General features: G+C 35.8%; 1 protein-coding gene across 4 annotated transcripts in view; it reads right to left on the bottom strand.

Annotated features, from left to right (window-relative positions):
- The window catches only part of LOC142336930 (uncharacterized), a 55,210-nt gene extending 50,241 nt beyond the window's left edge, over nt 1-4,969 (bottom strand). For 2 of the 4 annotated variants that reach the window (XM_075385915.1, XM_075385918.1), the window contains exons 1-2: nt 4,829-4,968; nt 3,890-4,161 (exon numbers count right to left, since the gene is read on the bottom strand). In XM_075385915.1, coding sequence (XP_075242030.1) covers nt 3,890-4,091 — 202 coding nt within the window. In that variant the 5' untranslated portion in view covers nt 4,092-4,161; nt 4,829-4,968. Of the gene's footprint in view, nt 1-3,889; nt 4,178-4,828 lie in introns of all 4 variants that reach the window. The other 2 variants (XM_075385916.1, XM_075385917.1) reach the window with 2 other exon arrangements.
- Nucleotides 4,970-17,875: the final 12,906 nt, after the last annotated feature.

A 17,875-nucleotide genomic window follows, 5' to 3' on the forward strand; every position in this document is an offset into this window, starting at 1 on the left:
TGCATTTAAATTTGTCAGATAAGATCTTAGATAAATTTCCGATCTTTACCGTTTTTGCCCCCAGGATCTTTTCCGTTTGTGCCCCCCCCCCCCCCCCAATACGTTATGTATTCCCTAGTTACAGAGCACGTGAATCATAATACAAAAAATGAAGAAGCACATGCATCTTGGGGTTGCAAATAAATATGCACCCACTAAGCTAGGTTGGGAGGGGTGGCAAACGGAAAATATACAATTTGTCTTATAAGATCTTAGTAGATAACACGGATGCTCGGTAATGTGCGTTCGCACCTATAGTTCCGACGACGACGCTCAAATACAATTGTTACTCAATTGTCTACCAAATGAGGAACAGATTAAAAAAATAACAAATCGGTCAACAGACTACCACAGGAATAGAGCAATCTACAAATCTGCAAATAATTACAAATATTAATTGCAACCAAAACTGGTTGTCGATTTTTTAAAAACCCCTGTTAACTAAATCAAATTGGCATCAAATATAACTTAAAAACAGAAGATTAAACTGTCCTTCATTAGAAAAAAAAGGGGACTTTTCCTCAATGCGAATTGGTAACAAGTCGACAAGAAATGAGCAAAAGAGCAAAGTTTAATAAAACGTTGCTTTTTTGAAAAGAATTAATGTCAAAGTGATGAGAAAAGTTATGCACCAACTGAAATCATTGAGAGAGTGAGTCATTTATTCCTGCATAGAGATTGAGTGAGAACTTTCATTATCCAGGATATGTCATCCGAGTACAAAAAGAACGACAGAAACAGGCAAAAAGAAAAATTCAAAATTTGCCCAAAAAACGGGGTCCCAGCCAATTAAACATTCAATTGATCACAAAGAACATTACAAATTGTTGATTGCGTTTATATCAAATGGCCTCACGACCGCCCATTATTGCGACAATGTGAAAAGAAAACATACACCTACAAAAAAGCGCAAATATGCAAAAATTTCTATTTTTTATACAAACTCAGTGTAACAAGAACACAGACCGTATTTGAAGAAAACAAACCGTTATAAGGAGCAATTTTCAGGTCAATGGATAAGAAATGTGATTTGTCTATGGAGATACTGAGCTACAAGTTAACAGAAATAAGATCAGAAATCAATTTTTTTAATACAATTTTCAAAAATCCTGACCAACATGTTTTTAACTAAAAACGTAGACAAATAATTTTGCAACTTCTTCGAAAACTAATTGCGCCTGTTAATAGTGCGAACAAAACATAAGTCCATAAAATAACATTACATAGAAGCTGCATTCAAAAATTTCACCAATAATTTTACTACACCACAGCGTTGAAGCCGCTAAATTTACAAAATATTAGAAGTCTTTTTTTGTAAAACGGCTGTATCAAAATCACAACAAAAAGGACTAAAAAATTGAAAAGATTGTAAAATTCACAAAAATCTACTGAAACAATTTTTCCAATCCCTGAAGACATCAGGTAAAAATTTCGACCAAAACAAAAAATATTTTTTGGTTCAAAAGAAAAACTAACGAGAACTCTCAATAACGACAGTAAATTACAAAAATGACATAAAATTGTAAATTACTAAAATCAGAATAAAAAGGGGAAGAAAGAAAATAGTTTGAAAGTCAATGAAACCATTAGCGATATACTGATATCATTTATTGAGTTCAATTTTATAGTAATAGTTGACCATTGAGACCTTTTACAACCCAATATTTGGCATACGACAACAAATACAGGGCAAACTAAAAACAAACTATACAAAATTCGGCAGGAGAACGGTGTCGCAGCCCTTAAAACAATTAGATATGAAAACAAAAAGATTAAAAAAATGCAGCGGTTGTTTCAGTTAGATTGTTAAAAAGTGTGACAATTAAAAAAAAAGAAACAAAAAGATATGCAAAAATGGGCAGTCATGAGGAAATATTGAAAATTTTTGTATGAAAACTCAGTAGTACCAAAACCACAAAACTGATTTTATTGAAAAACATCCTCCACAAAGGTTAGTTTGTATCTTATACGAAAGAACCTTTGACCTGTATTTACGGAGAATAAGTTAAAAAATGCCAGAAAGGAGATACAGAAATGACAAGTACAAAAAATCATTGAAGTTTTCTTAAAAGAAATATATTCAATGTTATAAAAGACATTAGATTACAACCAAATGCATTGTAGAGGTTCAACGACACTTTTTGATGAAGCCATTTGCAGCTTTGATTGGCTCGAATTAGTAATCAGACTAAAAAAATCACAATAGAAGGCAAAACACAAGATTTAATACTATATCTACATTTGGTCTCATTTTTACGTAAATGGGAGCAGTCATTAATAGAGCCGTGAATTGAAAATTTTGTCACTAATCAACATTAAAAAATAAAAGGCCAAATACATTAGAAACAAAAGGCAGCACCAACATAAAAATTAAGAAACCTCTGACTGTAAGATTCCATGATGATATCAAACCTAACCCTGATTATGGCGCGCATCCAAAAATCACCCAAGTATTTCAAATTTTTGCGAATTAGAGCAATTGTTATATTTGTTATATCAGAAATATTTCGATGTCGAAAAACAATGCTGAATTTTGTAAAGTTATTGAGTTAAATCTGCAAACAAAACGGAAAATTTTAATTCCAGAAGACTTTTATAGGGCGCCGGATTTCAAGTAACTCTCTTTTGGAGTTTATGGAGATTGTGTTAGCAGCGGTTTCTAGGTCTCCAATTTCGGCAAACTTGAGCAAAGTTCGGAAACTTGGACAAAAAGCATACTTTGTGCCATTTTGAATAAAAATGTCAAAATTTTTAGCCTAAAAATATCAAAATTTTTAGCCAAAAAAATCTCCAATCAAACAATTCAGCAACGTTCTTCTATCTCTAACGGTAAGAATAACACTCTACCGTTAAACATGTTAACTTAGTTCAAATTTTATTTGCAAAATTGAGCCAAATTTTTGCAAAAATTACGTCGAATATTCACTTTCACCTCTCAAAACTTTAAACCTCGATAACTTCTTGTGGGAAACGAATTTCAAAAATGGGTCTTTCCCATTATAGCACCCCCAGCTTTGTGGTCAGATAACCTATAGGCCCCCAATCATGGTAAACATACCATAATGGGGGGTTTTATTTCCATGGGGGGCGCTATAATGGGAAAGACCCAAAAAATAATTCCATATTCTAGTATGAAAGTGCTTTTTAATAATATCACGCACAAATCTCTACGACGAATATATCGATCGGCCAATATTGACTGAACAAAAAAACCCATTTGAGTATATAGTTGCTCCCTCCCTACTAAAGTGGGGGTCGGAACAAAAATTTGTACACGTCAAAGAGTTTGTCTGATCATTCTTACAAGATCTGAGACGTTCTGATGGTATCTTATAAAAACTTATACAAAAATAATTCGCCAAACTGGATCATTATCTAATGATAAATGGGATTTTTCTGTTTTGCCCCCCCCCCCCCCCCCCTCAGCTTAGTGGGCTTATATTTTTTACGCCCCCCCCCCCGGCGCACGTGCTTTTTTACATAGCAAGGTGCTGTATTTACATAGCAAGGTGCTGTATAACAACATATAATTTGTAACGGGGGGGGGCGTAAAAAACACTGGGGTGGGGGAGGGCAAAACAAAATAAATCCGAGAAATGATAAGAATCGTAGGATCCTTTCAATTTGTCCCCCCCCCCCCCCAGCTTAGTGGGCGCATATCATCCCTCCTCCTCCCCTCCCCAGACGCACGTGCCGTATTTTTGCATAATGATTTACTATGTAATGGCACGTGCTCTGTGACTGGGGGGGGAGCATAACGTACTGGGGGGGGGCACAAACGGAACAGATCCGAATTCTATGAGATAAAAAATTGGACGACATCTCATCAAACAGGTAGCTTGGTATGTACCTGCGATGGTGTTGCTGTTGATACGATCCAGGTGAGTGTGGAAAGAGGTATTGTTGTTGTTATTGTACTTCCTGATGTTGTTGCCAACAGCACTAGAAGTTTGACAAGAGGACGAGGTGGATGACACTGAGTGGTGTGAACAGGTAGTAGTGTTGACAGTGTTGGCTGGGGCAGTTGATAAGTGTAGACTACTGCTTTTCATCACTCTCTTCACACTCACATGCACACTACCTTCTTGTTCTTCACTTCAAAACACTCTTGCTCTCGTCACACTATAAGTTCTGTTTTCTTAATCCAGTTTCTGTCTATCTATTATATTGATTTTCGGTAAAAATTTTGGGTCTTTCCCATTATAGTCTGATCAGGCCACGGCCTACTGCACGGGCAAACTGATCAAGATCATATCAAGAAAGTGCCAGGATTCCTGATTTTGGTCTGAGTGGTCTGCTACATGACCCCCGTACACGACCTTAGACCGTGTGGTTAGGTGATTATAGATGGCTTGGATCGTTCTGGGGTGGGTGGGGGTGGGGGGTAGTGCTGACTAAGTGAGAATGAAGACAACTCTGTGGCACGTATAATTGTATGGTAAATTGGGTTTTCCTATGATGGTCCCCACGATCACGATATAGGTTATATGACCACTAAACTTGGGCGGGGCCATATAATCGGGAGACCCAGTAAATATAGTTCAACGGAGCATCTGGATTTCTCCATTATCCTCCCTCCCCTCCCCCTCAAGTACGTGGCGAGCCCTCATTTCAATAATAATGTGTCCTTAATTACATTGCGGATCATTTTGTGTAATATATCACGTGCGTCTAGGAGAAAGACGGGAGTTTGGGGAAGGGGCACGAATATGTACGTAAAAGATCCCAAATTAATATGAACCCTCAAGGATGAACGTATGCAAACTTCTAGGGAGACAGAAATGGTTACCATTAGCTTAAAACTGATATCGACATAAACAATAATGAACAAAAATCAATTTTTCTTAGTCACAAAAAGGATTTATGATTGAATCACAACTAAACTTCCAATCGACAAAAGAAAAGTGTCAATTTGCACGTGTGGCATAATATCTTTTGTGATTTAAATGATCATTCGTTGCTGCCTATAAAAATGCACTCCAAAAATATGTCAGGTACTTCTTTGACGTATTGAGGATTTTTGTTCAAACTCTCCTTGAAATGGGGGGGGGGATATACCCCCATGTGCGACTCAAATTGTCTTATCAGAGCGCGCTTGGGTCTGTGTCTTTTACCGGTTAAGGACCCCGATTCCAGCTCGTTCTGATCAGACCATTTGAGTCGGACAATTTTTTTTTTTCAAAAACTAAGTCAAATCAAAAACTCACCTGAAAAATCAAATCTGGATTTTAAAATGGTTGTTAAAAACGGGGTTTATCATAAATTTATTCCCATGCATAATTTGTTAAGATGTGATATTAAACACTTGCATAATTCGAATCCTCGGCAATTTTCTGTAGGCACGTAATATTTCCAGGCCCTCCAAATTTAGTTTCAAGAATTTCCTGTTTTCTGGGTGGAAACTGAGCTTCATTATTTTTGATTTCGTCAGATCGCTAAATTGCTTAAAAATATTGTACCAGTCTTACAACAGTTGCGGGTAAAGAAAACTAGATTGTTAGCATTGCCTTAAAATACATAGTTCTTTTTTGGTTTACCCTTAGTTTTTAAAAGCGGATTGTGATTTCATCCGATTGTCTGTCGCTTGTTAGCAGGACCATAAAATTTTGGCGCTAAACCCATTTAAAGTGACTGTATCACATCATTCAAAATCTTTTAATGCTTATAATTGTCAATTTTCCTCGTTTTTTGGCGCAGTCAAAAAACGCAAAATGTTACGACAAAAGCACTAATTTAAATGAGAAGCCAAAAACTTTGCAAATTAGGTTTTTTTTGAAAACTTTTATCGGTTATCTTATTACGGGAAAAATGTAACAAACATCTCTGAAAAAGACAGAGGCTTTACATTGTTTTCATAAAACTCCGAGAACTATTATGTTCTAACTTAAGTGTATTATTTTCTAACAAGGAGGCTCGATAATGTGCGTTTGCACATAAAGTTCCGACCCCGCTCATCCACATTTTCGGCATAAATGTCTTCCAAATGAGGAACAGATAGAAAACCCCAAAAATTCAAGTATTTTTCAAAAGATCGTATACACAAAGATCGCCTCCAACGCAAATAACTCAGTGGAGTAAAAAATGCCGCATTAGACTAATGAGATCAGTCGTTATTAAGATAGCAAGTCGAACGAACAACAAAATCAAACAACAATAACAACAAATATTGATTACATCCAAAATTTATGTCCATTTAAATAAAAAACCTACAAACAAGCTCAAAATAGCGACATATAAAAATGAAACTAAACAAAACAACTTTTATTGCACTAGACAAGATATGGGATCACTCTTTAAAAAGGCTCGGTAACAATTAGACAAAAATAACAAAAAACAGCAAAGATAAAAAAAATTGGCATATGTTTTTAAAAACAATCAATTTCAAAGTGAAGAAAACCATTGGATGGCTATTGAAAACATCCAATATGTTCATGATCACATAGACCTCTAAAGGAAGGCATTAAGACCAATCATTAAAAAATTTTTTATGCGGTTGCAAAAAGAACAACGCAAAGAACAACACAGAGACAACAGACAAAACTTCAATTACAAATTGCGAAAAAACGCCGAAGCCGTAAAGCCATATTTGGTCCCTCAAAATATGTTCAATTGAGCCTTCCTCGAACGCCAAAAATGTGTTTTACGCCTTTTCATTAATTAGAATTGGTAACAAGCAGACCAGAAGATAGAAAAAGGGCAAAATTTATTAATTTTTTTGTTTTTTCTTCGAAAACAATTATTTTCTACGCCAATAGCTACCAAATGAAATGAAAAATAGGTTCGTCTATTCGTCCAAAAGAAGCGGCTGGTCAGAATTAATTAATTATTTAGAATACGTCTTACGTCTACCAAAAGAACGTTACACATAGACAAAAATAAAAAAATTAGCTTTCTTTTTTGCGAAAAACACGTGTCGAAGACAGTAAATTCATAACGAACGCATTAAACATTATATTTTGTACTCTTGCACCTTCCCACAACAAAAAAATTGACATATGTGAGCTGTATTTAACGAATCTAGGTAACAATTAGATAAAAAAGAACAAAAATAAGAAGTTAAACAGCGTTAAAAAGAATTTTTCTTTATTTTTGAAAACAATGGTTTTCAGAGTCATGGAAGCCATCAGCTATATACTCGATTCAGAATAAAAGCTCAATTATTCCAACTTGAAATGCCATTGTTACCTGTCATTACGTCGGTAATTTCATGCCACTAAAAAGACAAAGTAAAAACGACAGTTAAAAACAATTGTAAAAAATTCAATTTAATTCTTCGAGAAAGGGGTTTCGAAGCCGTGAAAACCATAATTTATGCCTTTCAAGACTTTATTATTCAATTGTTTCTTATTTTGAACAACAATATTGTAATATGCGAACTGTCAATAATGTGATAATGTGACAAAACGAGAAAAAAAAACGTGAAAAGGGGCCAATACTTAAAAATCAAATAAAAAATATGAAATCTAGTAGTATCAAAGCAAGAAAACCACAACTTAACGCGTGAAACCGCAAAAAAATTAAAATTTGATTCAATAGAAGGAAGAAGAAACAGAAGCGTTCTTTCTTTGCTGACACTAAGCTAAATGTTGACCAAATTAAATGAAAAATAGTGGCAAAGTTCAATAAGCCAATGTAAGTTTAAAAAGCAAACGTTGTCAAAAGTCAAAACGACCAAACTCTTTCGAGTAAGGAAAATAGATGCATTAATTTGGAGCCGTTTAGAAAGTCATTTCGACCTATCAACAGTGAGCTTTGATGTGAATTGTTCTGTTCTTTAATTAGCATAAAAAAGCTCAAACTTTTTAAAAAAAAAAGACCGAATGATTACAATCGGAATTATGTTTTCGATTGTAACAGTCCAAAATTGGACCAAAACTAACCTTGGTATTGTTGTTGTTTGTTCATTTAGAACACTCAGTTGTTTAGAACGGTTTAGATCTAGATAAATTGTTAGTAAAAAGATCAAAAATAAATTCTGCGTTTTTGATAATCATAGAGTAAAGTTAGCAAAAAAGGGCAAAATTTTGATTCTAGACTACTTTCAATAAAACTGGAGGTGGAAATAGCTCCCTCTGTAGTTTGCAAAAATTGTGTTTGTTGTTTTTGGTTTGTATTTCCGGTAAATCAAAGTGGACTAAAGAAGCTTATTTCGGGCAATTTTTGATAAAAAAGGCTGAATTTTGAAATACTTAGCCAAATTTTTTGGCCAGAAAAATTCAATCAAAATAGTCAACAATACTTTTTTGTCTCTAAAAAGAAAATAAGCAGTGCTATGGTTAACAATTTTTAGAATTTTTAGCGAAATTGACCAAATTTTAGGCGAAAATCCAGAAAATGCGAATAAAAACAACGGAAATCCGTCTATTATTCACAAAATTTCGAACCCTCGATAACTCCCTTTAAAATACGAAAATCAAAAAATCTTTTTATTTCCATATTCTACGCTGGAGGGGCTTTTTAGTGATATCACACACAACTCTGTACGATGAATATATCGATCGGTCAAAATTGTCTGAACCAAAAAAAAGTTTGAGTATATAGTTCCTCCCCTCTCAAGAGCGGTTGGAACAAAAAGACTTACATTTTGTATATTCTTTCAATGTAAGCTAATTCGAAACACTATTCTTCAGCTATTCTCTTTGCATTTAATATTCAGTTTTTGTGCAAATAAATGGTGGACGTTGCCTTTACAAAGAGTCTTCACGTCCAAACTAACATCATTTATTTAAAAAATCGATGTTGAGGAACATTTTTCTCGAAGAAAATTATTACCTGGAAAAAACTTTTTTTCGTTCGTTTTCAGTTGCAGCTTTGACGAAATTTTCTGCCTTATATGCAAATTCTTAGACAAACAACTAACTCAAAATAAATCGTCCTATTTAATTGGAACAACTGTTCAAATGATAATCAAGATGTTTCAATTTTTGAAAATTGAACCGCCTATTTCTCATTTCTATCTATAAATAATTGTTAACTGTCGAATCCCTACATTTTAATGAGAAAAAAATTGTTACTATTTTCATTTCCATCTATGTCTGGATGTGATCAATTTTGGAGTATACAGCTATTGAGACTGCTATAACATAAGTTAGTTTGGAACGCCATGTTCTTACGCACATTTCTTGCTTCTATTACACTGTTTAAGATGCAATGATGGTAGTTGCTATGAAACAAAAAATAAAAACAACACCCAGAATCACTAGGTTATGCTCATAAAGTTTGAGCTTGTAAAAAGGAAATTTGGTTGTGAAAAAAGACAGATTATTTCATATTTGCAACTCAGTTGGGCATAAACAGCCACTGATTTAGTCAAGTAAATAAAAACTCAAGATAAAAACAATCAGGAAAATAGTGAAGAAAAATGGCGTATTGCTGCGGAAAGTCCATCTCCATTACATTTGTGAAAACATGGATTATCATAAACTCTAAGATTTTGATTTGGAGATACAATTTTCTTTGATTCTAGGTAAATCTCGATCAAATTAAACTAAATAGAGTCAACCAGTAGATTGTTCAACTTTGTGAAAAATATTCATATTGCAGATTCATGCAATTTTTTAAATTTTGATACCTTCTAAAGGTAATTCGGAGTTTAAATATACTATCTTTATGCAGAAAAGTGATCAAATACAAACCTTTTGTTGTGCAATTAGTACCAATTTGACAGCGCTTTTAAACCATTTGAAGGTCAATATCACCACTATGAGTCCCTAGAAAAGAAGACAAATGGGTCAGAAATGTGAAGAGAAGAGCGCTAATGAAGAAATAGTTTGCAACGATTGCTGTAAGTTTCTTCTTTTACATAATCAGCAAACAATTTAAAAAAACTACATTATGTATAATATCAACCTGCCATCATCTGATTGCTTTCTTATAACATGAAGCGATCGATGACTAAATCAAAACTTATCTTGAAATAAGGCGAAAGCTTAAAAATGGTCAGTTGAATAGAACAGTCAATGTTGCAGCTGGGTGATAGAATGGCACATGGAAAAATCAGTATACAATTTTGTAAATGACTAATTGAAAAAACCGGTTCGAACAATTTTCTGACTTATATCAACCATTAAAACAAAATTTGATCAATTTCAAGTTTTGTCTTGGCACAAATTTTTTTGTTAAATTATAATTGCAAAAATCTTAGTTGAACAATTGAATCTTGGGTAAACAAGCAAATAATCAAAAAAGTCTTTAAGCAATTGGTATCGATCGTATTTTGCTGAGTTTTGTAATATAAATTTAATTAGTTTATACAAATCTTTCCGCTCACATAGCCCCACAATTGGTTATAGTCACATCTCATTTCGTGACAAAAAACTTTATTCCCCTCCAGTTGGGTGAGAAGGATGCATTTAATGATAAAACTCTGCACTAATTAGAAACAAGCATCTGTTGTCATTAGTTCAGCGAATCGGGTAATTATCATGTTTGCGTTCCCACAAGCATTAATTGGATTGAAAAGGATCGATTCAATTGGTTGATCGCAACGCTAGAACCTTCCGAGAAAGCAATTTTCCGTCCCCGACAAGCTGTTCTCTTTTTTGTCCTTCACGAGGTTTCAGACAAACCACCAAGAACCTCAAATGACAGCGGCGAAAAATTCACTCAAGCTTCTCGCCAGTCAGCGTCATGGGCAGCTAAATTGCGGTCATCAGCATATTAACGCATAACCAGGTGTATCCGCCGCATTTGCAATGATTTTTGATTGAAAGGATGACACCCCTGTTACATCAAGCGCTGCTGGTTTTCCTTGTGTCCAGGAGGGTAAAGATACATCTGCAGGTCGGGATTGGTTGTTGCTGCTCGGGTTCTTTTTTTTCAAGCAAAGGGCTCGAACTTGCATAGACACAAGATGAAAAAACTTTATCTCTCAAACGATCGTGAAGAGGAATATTATCTCCTCGTCCTCCACATGTTAAAAAATTCTCCCGTATATATCGATGACACCATTTTTACAGAAGGGACAATTTCGGGGAGCATCATATATAGGGATACCCAGCCTATATTTGACGCAACTTGGGAACTCTTCCGCTTCCAGTTGGTCCCATTGCTGAAATAGGAGGCGTGGTTAAACAAGCACTAGCATTAGGAGCAAGAAGAGACTGGAACCGAGCTCTTTCTGGCACATTTGTTGTCTGTGAAACTTTTCCTGAAGTTTCTTCTGAATTCTTCTATCTACATCTTGCAATCCAACAAAACAATTCGCGTTAACTTCATTTTACAGAGTGGGTTTCATCCCAAAAAAAGCTTCCACTGCAGACGAAACCGACTCCACTGAACTTATAAAAACAGCTAGATGTTGATCATTTGAGCATCTCAAACCCAATCCACCCAAGTTGATGTGCAAGTTTGCTTGTTTCCAATTGCAGCACGCAACGTTTCCTTTGCTTAATGTTTCTACGCAATCCCTCTCTGCATTGTCAAAATGAAGTGACATTTTAAAACTGAGGGGCTTGGTTTAACTGTGCGTAGAGAGCACAACAATTTGGGAGTTCCAATACAAATTTTTAGTATGCCATAAGCTGCATTAGGATCGTCAAGTTGCTGTAAGCGATCTAGGAGAGGCTCAGTTTTCTCCACCCTCTCGAATAAGACTTTTGCATGATAAGTCTCCGTTTCAATTGGCGCCCCAAGTACGTTAAAACCTACAGGATCAGCACGCTCAAAGTTTTGGTCTAAACTGCTCATGGTTTGGGGCGACGACAACATACATTCTGAGGTCTTTACGGTGAAGCCCAAGTCTTTGCCTTCAATTTCCAAAATATCCAAGCTATGCATTAGTTCGGCTTTAGATCCCACCACAATGCCTTTGTCAAGATCCCAAAAGGCCGTCACCAAAATCCGTCGAGTTCTGTAAGAGCGTGGAGACTTCCTGCTTAATCTTTCCAATGAGAGGCATGAGAGCCAAGGAAATCAAAAGTGGCCCCAGAGGATCATCCTGTCGTACCCCACTTCCACTCTTTATAGCTTGCACGTTGTAGATCAGTGAACTGTGTTTTGCGTAGCACGAGCTAACAAACGGATATAAACACGGTATTTGTTTCATGCATTCTGATAAAGCTCCCTGTCATTTGATGGAATTGAAAGCGTTTTCAAAATCTATCTGGAGGACTCCTAAGCCTTCTCTTTTTCCACACTCTTCATATATTAGTTTTGTAGCGTGGATAATAGATTCCGCGCCTCTGCTTATGGCAACTCCAAGTTGACTGGGGCTGAAAAAATTTTAATGTTTCATCCTTTGCAAAAGAAACAACATCATTAGCCACAAGACGGTGGAAAGCTCCGACAGCAATGTTTCGTACACCTGTTTTCTTTTTCTTCAGAGCTGTTACAGAGACATTGCAGAAAGTTGGACCAACGTCATTTCGAAAGCTACTGGCTGAACAGAAGTTGATTAAGCTGGTGAGTTTTTGCATTGGAATTCTGGCCTCCTCAGGGTTGGGTTATTGCAACGAATGGCGTTTGATGGATGCCCAGAATACATCAAGTTTGGACCGGCTGCAGTACCTTTGGGGACGGAACACAACATGTCACTGTCAACTCTCTCTCAGAATTGATATCCCAAGCACAGCTCATCAATAACCGGTAGAATTGGCTTTTTCTTTAGGATGCAGAGAACGAAGATCTTCGTAGGTTTTCTCATTGGAAGGTGCAAGTCCGTCTGAGCTTGAAATTTTTGCAGCTTTTCCAAAGAGGCCTTGATGACATAGTGTCTTCGCCCTTTCCAACTGTAATGTCGTTTTGACTCGATCTTTCTCTCCCTTTTTGGCTGCTTTGGACAGAATAGCTTCGTTCCATAGAGTCCCTCTGTCGCCATTTTCCCATCAAGCAATGCGCTCATTGATAAGTTTTTCGTTTTGGAACTTGTGTTTTGCAACTCCACGTGAAGCTGCGCGCCAAAAAAAATTGGAAGAGGCAAAAAGTGATTTCCTGTTTTTGATATCTGTGGGTTCGTATGACATTTTCCCCAAGTCTCTTATCTGAACTTCAACCATCGCAGTCGAGCTTTAATAGGAACGTGTCTAACTGTGGGTACAAATGTTCTGGAAACAATTTTATGGTCTGGTAGTGTGTTGTAGGACAGGTCGGAGGGAGAATCTTTTGAAGGCTCATTGGGGTCACTAACCAGTTTGCCGATTTCCACTTGGGCCGCACTCGTTACATTTTTCGACTTTGTGCTTTATAGTTTCGAGAGTTTTGCTTCAAAACTATGATAAGCCCAAATTGATTTGGAATCGAAGACTTCGTCCTCTTTTGGGTTGTTTCCCACATAATAAGTTTTAGTTTTGGAGCCTGTGTGTTCAAAAACTTTGCGGTAACGTCTTCCGTTTCTGTCAGGGAAAAAGACAATTGTGCCTACTGGATTACTGCACTGTGGGTTGAATTCATCCTCTCCAATCTGACCCGACACATGAGGAACTGATGTGGAAACAACTCAATCTGGCTGTTTGGGGTTATGTTGACGCAATCCTGTGTAATTTTTTCGCTGCCCCCAAAGAACCAGATGTGCTTGCTCGTGTGTTTCGGCCAGTTTTACCCCATGAACTTTTTAGCTTGCTCAATTTAAATTGTTGTCGAAAAGTGACAACAAAGAAATATCTAATCGAACTCGAAATCAAAATAATCCAGAGAAATGGAAATGTCTGCACTCATAAGCGACGTCGAAAAAGAAAACCTTGAGAAATTGTCGTATTTGATGGCCTTGCCCTTTTCTCTGCTGGTGCTGTTTGTTAGAGTTTAAAACTGATGCTAGTTTTGGTATAACATTTTTGAATTGTAGAAGAAACCAATAATACACCTCTCTTTTCACTAAGACCGGACAAGAGGGAGGAGTATGGTTTATTCTCAACCCAAAAGTCGTCGATGAGATTTCCTGTTCACTCCCCCAACTGTCCCAATAAGACTTGCTGAAACACTCCAGTCCAAAAAACCCTTCAACGTTGATAAAAACTGGACGGAAAAACAGGTAAATTCTATAGCTTCAATCAAATTTAGCTTGATAATAGACGTAATTTTACCTTTGCTATAGACCAGTGCACGTCTTCAATTTGTTGGATTAATTGGAAAAAAAGGTTTTGGTTAATTTGCAGAACGTTGAAGGACCTATAAAATTTTCGAAACGATATGTATCAATATACTTTGCGACTCCCTTCGCTCTCAAGTTTTTTCCCGATAAACATAAATAATTAGCAAGTGCGCCCCAGTTCTAGACTGCTCATTTCAGGATACTGCAAAGCTAAAAAGTGGTAATACGGTTTAAAAAATTCAATGCTTTTTGATAGTCAAAGTATAATCTAATATGTGACTGTAAAATTACATTTCATTGAAAGAGAAAACTGTGAAAACAAGTGAAAAAAATTGTTTGAGACAGAATTGTTTAAACAGTTAAAATTGTTTCTTGATTAAGACTTCGTACCAATTGGCTGATCCATGTAGGATCAGCGGTCACATGACAATTTACCCAATGCCATTATACTCAATGTCATTTTACCTAATGCCAAAATACCCAATTCCATTATACCCAATGCCATTATACCCAATTCACATGGATATTTTCGCTACATAATCCGGGTACTAATTAGCAGAAAATAGCTCTTACACGTATGATTTAACAAGCGGATAATTTAATCCCATGTTTGGTTGTGGTATTTTGATATCAAGTCCCACGGGCCGCTGAGGCATGGCCATGGCCATTAAGCATAATAGTTTAATCACTTGTTCGGTTGTGATAGTTTCCTATCAAGTCGCACGGGACGCTGAGGAATGGCCATGGCAATCAAATATGTTAGAACATAGGGTAATAACGACTGCTAATTTGTTGTCGGATTATTGAACGGAAGTATCAAAGTACATTGGGTTTAATGGCATTGGGTATTTTAGCACTGGGCATAATGGCATTGAGTATATTGTCCTGACACCAGGATCAACATACACCATCTGTTGACAGATTTTGTTTACCACATACACAGCAATTGATAGGCGCCATAACTTAAACGCACGAGATCAAAACATTACAAAATTTGTCAAGCATGTCTGAGATGCTGCAGAATACTTGCCTCTATTAAAACTTACATCCACTACAAACTGGGTGAACAAATTCCAACGAATAGAATGAAACGTTAGATTATGTTCAAACTTGTTGCAAAGCTTTCATTTAGCAGATTCAAGCAAATTTTTAAACCATGGAACCTTCTAAATGCAATTGGTATTTCGCCTAGATTTTAAAACGTTTTCTTCTCAAAATTCAATATCTCAAATAAAAATAATCAAAACAGAAGCCCAATTAGTCAGACACGTTGTGCCATTATTCAAAAAATCCACCTTGTCACACAAGAGTACGCTGTTAGAATAGTTAAATGTGTCCTTGCAGTTGTAACAAAACTCATTTAGTTACGCAATCAGTAAGCAAAAACAACTTCCGAGAACATCATTAATAAACATTAAGCAATGCGTTCGATTTTTAGGAAGGTGACAATTTTGAGACCTAAAATGATAATGAAATCAATTTGACAATATCCAGGTCTCACAACACACTCGCAAATTAGCTTTCGATATGCCAATTAAAAACTTGACTGGGATGCTTTTTTGCAGGTCCAATACGGCTAAGGCTGTTCAACGAAAACCAGGGAAATTTATGCCTGCTTTCTGATAATTGGAAGGTGAAAATGTTCATGAAGGTTCTGAAGCAATTTAAACCGTCGATTTCAGATTGGGCGTTTTTATATTTTCCTCAATATGTCAAACTACATTATAAACCCGAATCTTACGGGCCCAGCAAGATTCAGATCTATGAAAGCAAGTGTAAACATACCCGGCAGATTGCCGGAAAATAGCCGCCGTTGATTCCAATAAGAATGATTGGGATTGAAAGAATAGAAGATATTGAAAAAAAAAATTTTTGTACAAAAACATTTTTTAAGTCCGATTTATTTTGATGGCATTTCGTAGTTGAACATAACGTACTTCTGTTTCTTAGAGAGAGGCTACAGGGGCTACTATCAATACCAATAAGCATTAGAGATGGTAACTAATACCTATAGGAACGACGTTCCAATAGCGGGCATCTAAAATTGGGCTTTATGGGTTTATCCCGTTTCTACTTCTGACTTCAATTTTTTATACTGACTCTGTTCATTTTGAATTGCTTTGCTGAGCAACTGATGTTCAAAATCACTTTTAACAGAATGAGAGAAGAGAGAAACTAGCCTGGAGAAGTCAAAAAGATATCACGCAAAATGTTGAAAAAGCGGCAAAATGAGGTAAAGCGAAACATTTTTCTATTCGACGAAGTAAAAAAAAAACATAGTAGGACAAGTCCTGATGACGTACAATTCAAAGAATTTTTATTGACTAAACAGAAAAGTAGACCTAGAACGGACTATGAATGGATTGGAAAAACCATTTAGAAAAAAATCCGATCCAAAAAAAAACGAAAAAACAGTAAAAATCGAAGTCAAATTGCCGCATGTGAACAAAAAACCACTAGCGAGAAAGCGAATTTTTGTTCAAACACCATTTTCTCACTCTACTTTAAATTTGGAGCGAAAACAATTCACGCCGCAAAAACACTCGCTTTTTCGCTCCACTTCCTGTTTCGGCGTGACCAAAATCACTACTCCAATTTGACTTCAAAAATCATGAAAATGTGTGAACAGATCTTAAAAAAAAACATAGCCGGAAGAAATCCGGAAACGACTCGAAGTGAAAATCCATTTAAACGCCATCCAACTACTCATCAAACAAAACGTGCCTTCGCTAATTTATGATTATCTTGAAACAAAGTCATGAAACAAAAAAGTAGAAACAATAAAATCAAATCTGTTAAAATATGATAAATCTGATCAAATTTTGTTATAAATTGAGATCCCGAAAAAACTTTCTCTGACAAAATAACTTCATCAAAACAACTAGTACTTAAAAAACCACTAATGTGAATTTTGAAAAAATACTTTAGGCTAAATTATGAAAAAAAAGCTCTTAAAAACAACTCACTGAAAAACTGGAAAAAGTTACTAAATTTTTTAATATTTCAAAAAACATATAAATCCAAAGAAAAATTCCATTCAGCCATTAGGGTATCGAGATGCTCGCAAAACAATAGGCAAGTCATAATAGGCAAAGAAACTTAGCTAAAAACAGAAAAAAAAACCGAAAAACTGCAAAAAATTAAGAAAAATAGTTCCAACTTTCGCCATTTTTTTGTCATATTTCTCAATAAAATATGATTCTTACCCACAAAACTGTAGCCAATTGTTTTCATAAATTTTCTCAAGTAGAAGGGGTTTCTTCAATACCCATTTGAGCCAGTAAAACCATATAATCGTCAAAAAAAAAACGCAAAAATTAGCCCGAAAATCAGCAAAATACATTAAAAACCTCCGAATTATCATAAAATTCATATGAATTTCCAGAAACCTTTAAAACACTACCGAAACCAGCCTAAAATTAAAACAAAATCATAACCAAACCTCTTAACCAAAATAAATGAAAAAAAAACTGCTTCAAAATGCCGCACGTGAACAAAAAAATTTCGCTCGCTTAGAGAAAATTTTTTCACACATCAATTTCTCGCTCTCTCAAAAATAGCGGTATGAACAAAAACCACTCTCTTTTCGCTCCGCTCTTCACTTTTGTTCAGCACCAAAATCACTCCAAATTTTTTCACGCGTTTCATTTCCCGCTTCAAAAATCACTCCAATAAAATTGATTAAAAAAAGGACTTCTCCAATGCTCCTCTTCGAATCGTAAAAAAAGACAGCGCCCCAATACAATTCAAATTCTTTGAATTGTAAAAAAAATAGGAGCGCTATAATAGCCGGCTGAGAAGATGAGGGCG

Source organism: Convolutriloba macropyga, chromosome 3 (assembly GCF_964194025.1).
Source record: "Convolutriloba macropyga chromosome 3, txConMacr16.3, whole genome shotgun sequence".
Lineage (NCBI taxonomy): Eukaryota > Metazoa > Xenacoelomorpha > Acoela > Convolutidae > Convolutriloba > Convolutriloba macropyga.